Here is a 13,129-nt window from a genome sequence, read left to right on the forward strand (position 1 = left end):
TAGGAGCTCTCAAGAATGAGAGTTGAGATGCACACCTTTCTCCGCATCCCTCCGATTCCAGGCGAGGTAGTGCTGATATAAGCTCACAATGAAAAGTCGAAAAAGAGATCAGGAACATTCGGTAGTGAAGAGGGATGATGAGAATCAGTGGGGAGACGGGACAGGACCCTTCGGTCGCATCAGACGCACCCCTAATTGTTTCAATTCGTCACCTCCGCTCGAGACAGGCTCGATCTAAAGAATCTAGGAGGCGAGAGAGATTCGAGTACATTCACACACTAGAAGTTGCAAAGTCTTGAATTGCAGAGAGAGCGACAAGCTGGCGACCAACCCATCGATCGATTCAGTCACCTGCTCTGCGACACTTCATTGCTCCAGCTGAGCGTATGGTGAATCCTCCATCCTATTGATGAACACTTCCTCGAGCTCTGGATGCCGCTTCGCCATGGAGGGGGGGGGGGAAACGCATCCAAAGCTCGCTGATTACGTATACCTAATCGGTAGCGTTCCTTGGGATCGCCTCTACGACCGACAATCGAGACCGAGCTCCTCCGCGACATTCCGAATTGTCTAGTATGGCTCCGCGCTGTAGCATTCGCAGCCCGACGGGAGGTTGAAAGCTCTCAGTGAAGGACACGCGTCCGGATTGAGTGAATCTAATGCGATGAGCATTTGCGGAGCGTACTTCTGCACGCATTTCGTCTTCACACTGCATCCTCCCAATCGCTGACACGGTCTGCCTTCGTTTCTGAAAGGATACGGTACGCAATTCAGATCGGCGAGAATAAAATCAACTCCAAAGCATAGCAGCTGCCCCGATGAGTAATCGATCCTTCGCGAGGAAAACTTCTCCGCACCGCAAAACAATTCGGACGTTCTCCGCGTCCGAGGTACTGCTGCATTCCTGCCGAATCGGGTTAACGCCATGCAAATGTCTCCCATCATTGAATCGCATTCCTATGCCAGTCAATGAGGTCATTTAGAATTTGCAGCTGATGTGGAAGAGCGAAATCTCAACGAGCTCCCCTTCGATGAGGAAATGATTTTCTGTGGAGACGAGCTGGTCGTGCGGCAGAGCAGCCAAGCGAATCATCAACGAATAAATGCTTCGGCAAACTATTGAAAAGTTCGCGTCTGGACTCTTGATTGCGAGTCTATCGATAATAATCCAAGACTGCGAGGAAGCGACAGTGGAACATCGTCGGAGACCGAGCGACGTTGGATCCAGGGGGCGTGCTCACGTTCCGGGAGATTCGGGGAAGCCTTTGTTGCGACTCGCTCGGAGAAAGTGTCTTTGCCATGGTGGAGAACAAACGAACCATCAGTCGCGCACGTCATCCCGCCAAAAACTTTTCTGCTTTCTTCGTGGCTTTCCGTGGAGTTTGGTTGACGCGGACGGCCGCGGCGGGAGTTGAAGCGTTTTGTGCCACTTTCGCCATTCTCGAAAATCATTCCTCGATCGACCTCAATAATTCGAGGAGAACCATCCCATGGGATCAGTGCCTCGAGAATTCCATGCTCGATTTTCGAGTTCGTCTGGGCATCAATTACGTCTTACCTGCACACGTTGAGATGGGCTTTTTGTGACCACTTGCTCGACTGCACAATGATAGCCCATTGACCGTGGATATCTCTTGCGACAGCGAGCCTTTTCAGCTTCCGATCCGATTCGCAGAGACTTCGATCCGAGCTCTGTATCAGACTCTGCGGTATCTTCACGTACATTGCGTTCACGATGGCGGTGCATTCAGCCGGAAAATGTTCGATTTCGACCCTGGATTGGAGGAAAAGTAAATCGGTCACTCGACACGCTCCCCGTCGGACTTCCCGAATCGACTATTCGGATACTTTTGTATCCTGCTCTCTACGGACGCGCCGTGTCGTAACGCGTCTCACGCCGCAATCGATATTTTGTAGATTCGCAACGAGAGAAAGAACCGCTCCATGAATGCAAATCTAGGTTTCAAAGAAACTCCATCAGCCGGCGGGACGTTGTTGCAGCGGCAGTGGCGCGTCGGCGGGGGAAGCGACGCTGCCGGCTCACACGCCGAATGGTGGCTGACAACAGACTGGCGGGGTTTTTCTCATTAAACGGTGTCTTCCTTCCGCATTTACCTTCCATTCCAAGAGCCATCAACATCAGCACACATCGGCATCTCCTCCACTGCCGCTGCTCGGACCACCGCCGGCGCCGCCGCCACCGCCACCAACACCACCCTCACGACGCACGCATTTTCCGTCCATGCCGCTATGTTTCAGGGGTGTTTTCCGAACAAACGGCGACGATGAGGAACGAACTGATAGCATTCAGCCACCGCTCGCTCACTCGGTCAATCAGTCAGTCAGGACGAACTGCCTGCCATTCAGTCAGTCATTGGCCTCAAACGAAAATGTTTCACGTGCGCAGGCGTGATCGGATTGATGACCGAGTTCGGAGCTCGATGGAAATGATTGAATCGTTCGCCAACGTCGACTAATAAAAGCATTTTGATGGCAATCATGTCGATAAAGTTTCACGAACAAGCCACGTAATCGCTTCGCCACAGAGCACGCGAATCACGAACTCGCTGCGGCGAGTGAATAAATGAATGTTTTAATGCACGCCGGAAAGATCAATGAACGGAATCTGTATCTTAGGTTCTTGAAATTTACACAGCGTCCAGAAAGATTTCTGTCATTTGCGAACGTCGAAAAGTCTGATCGGAGAACCATGCAACTAAGAGGGATAGACGTGGACTCGATAGGCGAGCTGCAAGAAGCCGAAGCTATCAATCAAATTCTCTGCGAACGTTAAATGAATGAGCATGCAATTATCGCGACACGCGCGTCGAGAATATTGGCGGAATCGCTCGGCCGTCTTCTGGGACGGATTCAGAGGCTCTCTTGCGCACAAACCAATCCCGAAAAAGACAATTGATTTATACTCACTTTGGATACGTCTCATCGTCCATAATGCAAAAGTCTTGTTTTTTTAGTTGGCAATCTTCAACGAGAGCGGTCGCTTTTTTGATCAGATTATACGTAGCAGCTTCGGGGACAACAGCGTCGGACGCCGTGATGCCTAGATTAGAATACTGTTTCAGTTAATATTCGATCCGGAGAGCGGAAGCCGCGCCAACGAGAGAAAAACTTTTCAAGACTAGTCCTTGAAACTAAGTAGATTAATGATATCATCAATAACGGAGTGCGAGACATGAAGTTGTTAGGCGGAAACCCGAATCGGTGATAATGGATAAGTCAGCATGCCTCGTAGACGGGGGAAGAAGAAAAGGGACAAATATTTGACGCCAGTGTCAGCGATATGTCAGTGTGAAGTAGAGTGCAATCCTTCAAGACAGTCATGACTCTGAAGAAAATTTATCTCAACAACACTCGAATTTATTTCAAATTCATATGGTGCCACGGGATAGCTCATTCGTTATTCAGAAGGAAAATTAAGGTGGAAGGGATTCAAGACACATTGCGATAGTTTCCTCTGCGAGTGAAAGTCGTGATAAATAGAAAACTTAAAATTAGCATTTGGTTCTGCGTTTCCTGCCGCGTGTGCTACTGACGCCTGAGTCAATCGTTCGACATTAAAAGTGAGTGAAATAAATTATTCAACGCTTCTTTGCGGTATAAAAGTGGAATCTCATTTTCACGAACTTATGTATGTATATACTTATATAAACTTATATATATTATTCTATACTGTATTTCAAGGGATCACTGGCACCGATCGGTATCGCGACAATGGGTCGAGACCTCTCGATTAGTTTGAGCCACGACAGCAGCAAAGGGAGCCTGCTCCACTGCATAGTTCCACATGGGACTTGTTCTGCTCTTCCTCGGAATTATCTTCTAGTTCAGCTACTACCTCTTTTTCTCTCTCCACTCCGCCTTTGCCTCCTCTAGGACTTCCACTCAAGACATCTCACCACTGACAGTCGGACTTGTCTAGTCGACACTCAACAATCATGCTTTCGACGGTCTCGTTATTCACCTCATTAGCCTCTATTTGACGACGGCATGAAGAACGTACCAGTGTCTCGTGAACGGCCGCCGATGGCGGCTGAGTTGGCTGTGATGGGTTCGTCGTCAATCATGAATCCGTTTGCGTATGTCCGATGAGATAGGCCATGCTTCTCTGTTGATAGGGGTGAAGTGATAATGTTGCTGCCGCCCCCAGCGCTTCCCACTCCTCGGCTACCTCCTTTTGCGAAGCCAGAGCTCGATGAAGAAGTCAACGACGACGACGGCGAAGAAGAAATGGGAACGAAGCCGCCGTACTCATACTTCGGGTTGCGGACGTTCAATGGCAACGAGAACGGGCGGGATAAAGGGTTGTCGCCGCTGTCAAGCTGAAGTAATCTTCCCGTTTAGTTCTTATCGGTCGGAATGGCAATAATCCTCTTTTCAAGAAGTTTCTCTCCTCACGATCCTTCTTTCGTCTATCCAGAGATTCGGCCATCAAGACCCCGAGCCGCTTGATCTAAAACACTCTACTCACGGAATCGCTAAAGCTCCTAGCGCTCACCACCGGTTCTTCTCGTCGGTTCGGTTTTCGCAAATTCTGAGAAGCCGATGACGAAGAAGCTGAAGACGAAGGAGGGGAAGAGGCACCAATAGCAGAAGGAGACGTCGTTTGGGGCTTAACGGGAAGTTGGCCCTCCCGCATCGGGCGGCCGGTGATGATTCCATCGGAGGCAGACGATGAGGAAGACGCCGGTGCCGGGCCGAAGTTAATGATACTGCTCACAGCTTCACAGCGCAATTTCAAGTTAGCGAAAACTCAAATTTAAATGAATTATGCGCCAACCGGTCAGAAGAATGTTACGGCAATAACACCGAGTAATACGTGAGCTTTTCCTCGTTTGATGCAATTCAGGCGCTACGTTTCCCGTTTTCAATCAAGATAAGCGATCCCGCCACCAAAAAGAAGACCCACGCAGACTCCACCATCGTGAGAACGATGTTCTTGGTGGCGGTGGGAAAAAACAGATGGAAAAGGAGTAGGGGGAAAACTTAGGCTCTGCTTACGTTTGATATGTGTATTTTGTTGCTGAAGTCCTTCGATCATCGGCGGTACGGTCACGATTTGTGGAGCAGGTCCAGAGAACGTTGGTTGCGGAGTTTCTTTCTGCTCATTTTTCCCCGAGCTAGCGCTGAACGGTAACACTAAACCACTGCGACGTTGGAACTGTGCGGAGTTTTTGTTGAAAGTCGGGATGGGGAAAGGCAACTGACTCGGAGGTCGCTTCAAGATGGCCTGAGCTCGGGACGCCAATGCGTGCAAGTTCAATCTGTCCAGTCAAAGGATTTTCTTAAGAGGCTGGGTCCTTCCTCTCGGCTTGGTAGAATTGAGGTGCGCTAGCGTGGGCGGGAAAACCGAGAGACCTAATGAGAAAGAAACTTCACCGCAATATATTATATCTCACCGATTTGCTAGTCCTGGATGGCTTGAGATGAGGGACGACGAGGAATGAAGGTTCGCGAGCGATGCTGGACTCGGCAAGTTATGTGCGTGTATACCATGTCTAGCCAAGGCATCTTTTATGTGCTGGGGAGCTCGATGATAGAGTTCCAAAATCTGGTCACGTGTCGGGAGTGCAGTAGCCAGGCACAAGAACAATCCCAACGACAGAACAACACTGATTCCGGCGTGCATCTGGAAGAAAATCAACCGCAAAGTCGTAAACGAAGAATGATTACCGCATCAATTATCGTAAGCGTCATCAGCGGTCACAGCCCACACGAGGGACGTGAAAAGGCTGCATTTCCTGAGATAAATCGCTTCATCAACTCGTAGCGAAGAGCGAGCGTTTATTGGAAAGCGCTCCGAGATTGATCGTGATGTTCATAGAGCGCCGCAGAGGTCTGTGTGCTCGTGTGATTAATCACGTTCTGAGTTGATCATCGATGAGTGCTTAGGCGCTCGAAACCGCCATAGGAAAGCATTATCCAGGTACCACGAGGATATTTGCGAAATCTTCCTCGCTCTGGCGAGAAAACCCTACCTAGCCACAGTTTTCAAGAAAGTCTCCCACTCCGAAAACGGGAAGCAGATGCGTTCGGGGCGTTTTTCCGGCAACAGTAACGGGAAACAAAACGACCACGACAACGGCTGTGGAGAAGACGATGACGACGCACGCCAACATCATCCGCAAACAAAGAGTATCGCTTGCGGTCTACACGCAGCCGAATGAGCTAAACACAGAAATTCGCATCATGGGCCGAACAATTGTTTCGATGCTTCTCACTCAGTGAAAATCGCTCAGGCCTCCCCTGAGCCAGTTCCGCCGCTTCCCACATTGTTTCTACGAGCTGAGCATTTCGACAAGATTCGATGGAATGGAAGTAACGTCTGCCGAAGATCAGTCATCGAGTCTCAGTCCAAATCGAATCGGGTTAGCGACGATATCCGCATGCATGCTTGCAGCCATGCAGTACGTATCGAAAATTCGAATGAGAACAGGGATCATCTTCATTGGGATATCTCAAGATGTTTTCAAAAAAGAGTTCACAGCGCGGGTCACCTGTTATCTATTCTCCCAACGATGTCAACTGAACGACCTACATACGTTATTTATTTATTTAGAAGCGAACAAGCGGGCGGACGGACGAGCGAGCGAGCGAACCAGCGCGGGGACAGAATTCTCAAAAACCAGTGCGCTAACAGACGACCGAAAATTTTTTCTGGTGACCAAACTGCATGATGTATTCCGGTTTCTTCTCGAAGAAAGACCCCGTTTTCGCCACGCAGCAGAATACCAGTCATCGATATGAAATGCGTAAAGATCGAGTATCGAGATGGGGAATCGGTTGCACTTATCGTCCGAGATTACTAGAGGAGCAGTTCTCCGATAGCTCGTGATCTATGCGATAGGGAACTTGGATCCTGAGCTCCTCAATCTGCCCGGGAGGATCTTCCACTCGAATAGACATCCTGAGAATTTCGAAATTCTCCTACCCGTTCTGTCGAGTTTCGACCATTCACTTTTAATTGAGGCAACGCACTATCTCGAACGGAGTGATACGATTCCGGAAAACAAAAGTTCTTAGAAGCACCGAATCATTTAATCGGTTCCGTTACACCATTTTCTCGGAAGCTGGCAGGATTTGAGAGAACTCAGATCCCGTTGCTGAGGAAGCACAAAGGTCGACAGATAGAATCTCTCGGTAAATTCTCACCTTAGGGATGGCTGTCGTGGAACGTGCCTTGAAGATTTTGGGAAGGAAACAGGGACCAAGAGAAAAGAACCGATTGTCGAAATGAAGCTGTGGTTTACGCTCACAGCTTCAAATGTTCGGAAATCCCTCGCGAAGGCGAGGAGGTTGAAGACGAGGAGCCGAGGCTTGAAGCCGCTTCCCAGCTGGCGAAAATTCGCGGGTGGCGACGATGGCGTCGACGGCGCGGCGTCCAGGGGACGACTCTTCATATGTGCATTTACAACCAAGCCGCGATTCTTTCTTCTCCCTAGTGAGAAGAACTCGAGCGCAAGGGTTTCGCATGCAAGTGTCGAACCCACTGCGCAGCCCCGGTGTTCCACACGGGTGTCCCATCCCAAAAAGATTAATTCTCGATCGAGTGACCGAACACTCTGTCATGTCATGAGTCATGATCGCCGGCGGAATCAGAGCTTGGACGGCAAACTTAAAACACTATGACAGAATTTTGTGTCGTAAGGGAAATCTTCCTCTGACTGATGATCAGAGGCTTGGTCACGGAAACATCAAGTTGCGAGGAAGCACACGCGGAAGCGTGTAGATGTTCCTCTGCGACAGCAGGCAGCATTATCCTTCTCGCGCAGAGGATGGAGCTCGTCGACGAAGCTGAAGTGTTGCATGCTTTAAGTATTCTCGCCAAAATGGGATATCTCAGGATATTCCACCCGAGGAATTGGACGCGGTGGAGGCCTCAATTCTGTCGAGGAGAGAATGTCACTGACGAACACTTATTCGTCCGCAGGTTGTGATCTCTGAGCACTGACAATTCTGCGCCTCTCAGAGGACCGCGTTCACGGGGTGACCATCCGATGACCATCATTGCGTACGGAATTGTGTTGTCGGAAGGAATACCCATCTCGCGCTGCATGCAGTCTCCCGAGGGAAAAAAGCTGGGAAAAGGGGAGAAAAGCTCATGAATTCAGGTGATGTTCAAGAATTCAGTCGGGTCAGCTGTAAGAGCATGCAGTCTCCCGAGAAGAACAGCTGGGAAAAGGGGAGAAAAGCTCATGAATTCAGGTGATGTTCAGAAATTCAGTCGGGTCAGCTGTAAGAGCGGATTCGAATGGGTCAGCTGTTTTTTCGATCGAACATTGCATGTACATATCGCGTGTTCCCACGGCGGTCATTGGAATCGGGGAACCCTCAATCGACGGGGAAAGATGCATATAATTCAAGTCACTTCGTTTATCGAATGTATCTTATTTATCGACGGCCCCACATTCGCACCGAAAAGAGCAAATAGAAGCTCATTGTGAATATTCTATCACAAGGCGAAGATAGTCAATGTTCGGTGAGGTAAACTGTTACAGGACGAGTCTTTTCCCCGAACGACGACGGACGTAATCGAGCAAGCAGAGCCATAAAATGAAGATACCTTCCGGCATATTATACCGCTGATTTTTATGTACTGCGTGATACCGATCCACTACCGGTGCGATAAGTCAGCTCTCGTTGAATCAGCATTAATCCAGTTAGTGGCGAATGCTCAGACTTCTCAGAAGCAACATCCATAGCTGTTTCGAATCACCGGAACGAAGCGTAACGCCGGAGGAACGAACATCAAAATATGAAAATTGATGACGCTAAGCTTTTCTTAAAAGCCCTGTTGCGAGTTCCGACGAATTCTGGAACGATGCTCTTCCGATTTCAGACGAAGCAGAAAAGAATGAGTGCTTGACGGGAAGCGGATGTGGGTGCTCAGTCGTTCCATGAAATGGGAGAACGTCACTTTCTCGCTCGTCATGTATCCAAATCGGTCGCTCGTGCAGGAGCTGGCCACATCGATGAGAATGAGGTTGCAATCCGAAAGGACGGCAGACCGTTTGCCCAGGCACGGGGCTAAGGAGTTCGCGTGAGAGGCTTTACTCCCACGCGCAGCGCACGGATTCCCCGAATCAGCGCTGTCACGATTGTAGATTATCTCCATTGAGGGCAGATGCAGACTCCTCCGCTATCGAAGATGTTTCGCGGAACGAGATCGCGTCATTCTTGAGACTCATCTGGGAGACTCGGATCCACTCGGAAATGGAGTCGCTCGGGCTACGTTTCCAAAATCATTTTCCGACAGGCGAAACGAATGAAGAGACTGGATTCGGAAGCCGTTAGATTTGCTGGCCTGTCTCCTTCACCATTGATCGATCACATGTCTCGTCGCCTTGATTTATTTTCCAATCCTAGCAGTTCCTGGATACTAGCAGGGTGCAAGTGGATCCACGAGGATCAGTCGGCGTACGAATGATTAGCAGCGCGCCGCTTGCAGGGCTCTCGAGGGGGTTTGCGGTTCGCCGTGGAAAGCAGCGCGGAGGCGACTTCCATGCCGAGATTCACGAGTGAGCCGCCGCAACGTTGGAGTTTCTTCAATGTGCGCGAGGACAGCTGCAGCCTCAAGTTCGCCCGTCTTGGCTCCGGTCTTTTCCAGGACATCCTTATTTGATCGATATCGCTGGGGCGGGTGGATAGGCATCCGCAACCCGAACAGCTGTTGCGACGATGAGATACGGAAATTGGTAAGAGAGCCATCGGAAAAGTCGCGTTTCGGGGAACGGGACGAGATGCGATGAGAAGTAATTCACGCACTCCATGAAATTTCAATGGGGGCTCATTGATACATCGTCATCGCGGAGAGCGGCTGGAGCGTCGACTCCGCCGAGGCAGAAGTCGGGGGCGCTACGGGCACGAGTTGTTGTCAGAGAAGGTAAGGACACGACAATCCTGATCCCCAGGACGTGCGAGAAAATAATTTCAGTTTGCGTGAGCTCGACGAGAATCTGAGAGCTGCACCGCTCCATCGACCGTCCGCTTCTTCCAACTCACGCGGAGATCGGAACGCTTCCTACAGCTCACGACAATCGGGCCAGTTGCGGGGGTCGACGCAGTCGACTTGTTTCTCGGAATCCAAATCCACGCTGTCCGGACTTTCAAGATCTAGCTTCTCCGAGGAACACATTGATCAGCTTGAATCGCCGACGTCGATTCCACCTCCCTATTGCGGAGTATGCGGATTCCTTCCTCTGGATGACGACTCGAATTCGCTATCGGTGAACTTCGAGCTTCCCGTTCACCCGGATATTTTTCAGCGGACATTGAAGCCGAACGAAAACCTTTCCGTCAGTCATCCGCGGATGAGAAGGCCGAATTCACCGTCAGCTCTGCGAAATTCCCTCGAGGGCGCCCTCATCGGAAGGAATTACGAAAATTATCCACTGGCCCGTCCAGCTCTCCTCACAATTCTCGAAACAAGAGAACTGGGTGATTCTAGAAGACGACAAGCTTGAATAAGAGGTACACGGCACGGAGGCTGGTACTCCGATGATTCGTGTGCGTCGGCTCAGTTGAAACCAAGAGTTCAACATCGGGCCCTCCGGAGTCGGACATTTCCCGGTCCGGTACAAAAGCTCGGAGAAACCGACAAGGACAGTCCGGGCGAATGAGAATTTTATTTAGTCTTCGTGCTCCTCAACGATCAATGGCGCGTTCTGAAACATTCACAGTAAAGGCTGAGCCGACGTGCTGTTCGCCTCGGAGTGGCCCATCGTTGATCAGAATCCTCCGAAGATCGATAGTACATCCTAGAGTCCCGTAATCTGGAAGACTCTTCTTAAACACTCGGGTTTCGGCACCGGCGCGGCGTCAGGCCTAACATGGTCCAGAAATCTATCCTGGGATCCATCCGAGGAAAATGCAGGCCGTAGGGTTCTCGATGGAATACAATGCTGTACGTCAGGAGTCGGCGGCTGCCAGATTCGACTCCGCAACGATTTTGCACGAGGCAAGGTCGATGCAAACAATGAGGATATGGATGTAATATGCACACCGGCCCGTCAACTTGGATCGCCGCCGGTCTCTGCCTCCATGCTGGGTGGTGTCTATCCAGAGATCCGCGATCACATCAAAGCGTATAGCGTTGACAAAGCCGGAATCTCACGATTCGGGAAGAAGCCTCTGAGGATTACCTCAGCCAACCGTTAGTTTGTCTCGAAGGAGAGTACTATTGGCGAGCAGAGTTTCAATTTAATTTGAAACCCCGGAAGCGAAAAATATATTTCCAAAAAAATATTTCAAAAATATATTCGATTGATGCTAGGGATGTTTATAAGGAAAATAGTCACCATCGTTTCACGGGAGACAGACTCTCGAGCGTGGTGATCGATTCGCGATGCTGATCTACGTGGAAAGTCTTAGAATAACGTGAGGCTCCTTTGCGATCATTTCTCGCTTCCATGGTAGACCGGGCTTCTCTTCCTGAAGGGGCTCAAACACATACGATCGACAACGGCGACCTCTTCTCGGGCTCAACCTCACGACAATGTCTCGAGCGACGGAGGTTCAATCGCATGTGGGGACGGGCTGAAGTATCACTGTCAAGAGTGACCCGTTCCTTGAATTCGATGATCTCCTCTCTAACGATTGTGGAACGAGCCCCGCACGGGAAGCATTTTGAATTTCAGTCTAAGGCGTTCGGGGAGCCGCGGGAGTCGCCGAGACATTTGCTGATGAAACGCAGAGTCAGTCCCGAGCTGTTCAAGAGCCTCATTCACCGATTGTGGAACGCTTCGCGAAACAAGCAACAGAATACATTCTATCATCAACGGTCAACCGTCGATTTCTACCATCCCACGAATGACCCGCGACTCATCGGCGCCTTGTACCCGCGTACAGCGAGAACGGCACTCATTCTCGTGGGCTTAATTTTCAACAGGAGGGGACGGAATCATAATCGGAATACATTGAACAGATGAGCTCATCGTCGGACAGCTCATCGAGGACCCGAGCTAAGCCGCTACAGCCGAGCGCCCACTGTGAGCTATCGTCTTGTGTCCGAGTGGAAGACGGCAAGGAGTTGACCTCAGAGGCTGGCTGGGGTCGGTGTGAGCTGGCAGAAAGCTTCTCTATCAGCTCGGAACTCATGATCCATCATAACGAGATCTCTCCTGAGCTGATTCAACTGCATGTAGTTTTCGATGTGTGACTTTACAGAAATAGAGCACGGGCGAGTTGAGTCACACCTCCTCTTGAGTCCTGCTCTGCGTCGGTCGGCTCCTCCCCGGGTGAAAGCTCCTCACAAGGTGCAACGACGCTCAGGTCCAGAACAACTCGCGTCCTGTCTCTCATCCTAATTGCTCACCCTGAGGGCAGTTTCCTGAACGGCCATGTTGCGTTGCTGCGACCCGGTCACGCTCGTTGTGACGAGCTGATGCTGTGAATTTTTCAGAAACGACGGCAGTACCTCCGAAGCTCAGCCGCTTCCACCGGGGAATGATAGGTTTCTCGTGTTCGATGCCTGATGCCTGAGGTCGGCGGCAGATGCGATCCTCACTCGGCTACATAGCTCAGCGACGGTTCGGCGGATGATCGGGATTTCTCCAGCCTCCGAAGGAGGACAAGACGGAGATCATCCATGGTTGTGAGTAAGCCAGCTCCGACATCCCGGACTGACGCTTCTTGTTCGAAGACCAGGGCCGTCCTCTGCAGGAAATGCGCTCAGAACGGACGACGCGTACCTACATATTCAGGCACAGCAGGCCCGCGGCCCAGACTTTGGCAGTTGCGGCAAGCTTCCGAGCTGTATTTAGCGGCAGAGTCGGGAAGATAGTCAATGCGGGCTGCTCATCCTCGTACTGTGCAGGTGCTGATTAGGGGATGCTCTCCCGGCGATGCTGTGCTTGTCATCGATGAGCTAGCCGTGCATGAACAAAGACTCCGATCAGCTTTGAGGATCTTATTCATTCTCCATCGGCGGCCCCGACTTGTAGGAGAGCTCTGGTGCCTCTGTATGCGCTGATCGCGAGAGACTGACCGGGAAGGATGGTATTCAGGGATCTCGATCCATGTCGTCTCTTCGAACTTTATGCACGATTAGGTAAGACAATTCTTTGATCTTCGAAATTGTTGGTTGAGGTGCCGCTTTTTCCCCGTGAGCCTT

The 13,129-nt window shown here is 50.7% G+C and overlaps 1 protein-coding gene across 1 annotated transcript; it reads right to left on the bottom strand.

Annotated features, from left to right (window-relative positions):
* Positions 1-570: 570 nt before the first annotated feature.
* On the bottom strand, positions 571-12,358 carry LOC114828558 (uncharacterized). Its single transcript, XM_029113127.1, has 8 exons — positions 12,332-12,358; positions 5,418-5,647; positions 5,020-5,282; positions 4,490-4,740; positions 4,022-4,340; positions 2,929-3,061; positions 1,559-1,774; positions 571-748 (listed from the first exon to the last, which is right to left on the bottom strand). The coding sequence occupies exons 1-8, from the start codon at positions 12,356-12,358 to the stop codon at positions 571-573; spliced, it is 1,617 nt and encodes a 538-aa protein (XP_028968960.1).
* Positions 12,359-13,129: the final 771 nt, after the last annotated feature.

Source organism: Galendromus occidentalis, unplaced genomic scaffold (genome assembly GCF_000255335.2).
Source record: "Galendromus occidentalis unplaced genomic scaffold, Mocc_1.1 scf7180000076336, whole genome shotgun sequence".
NCBI lineage: Eukaryota > Metazoa > Arthropoda > Arachnida > Mesostigmata > Phytoseiidae > Galendromus > Galendromus occidentalis.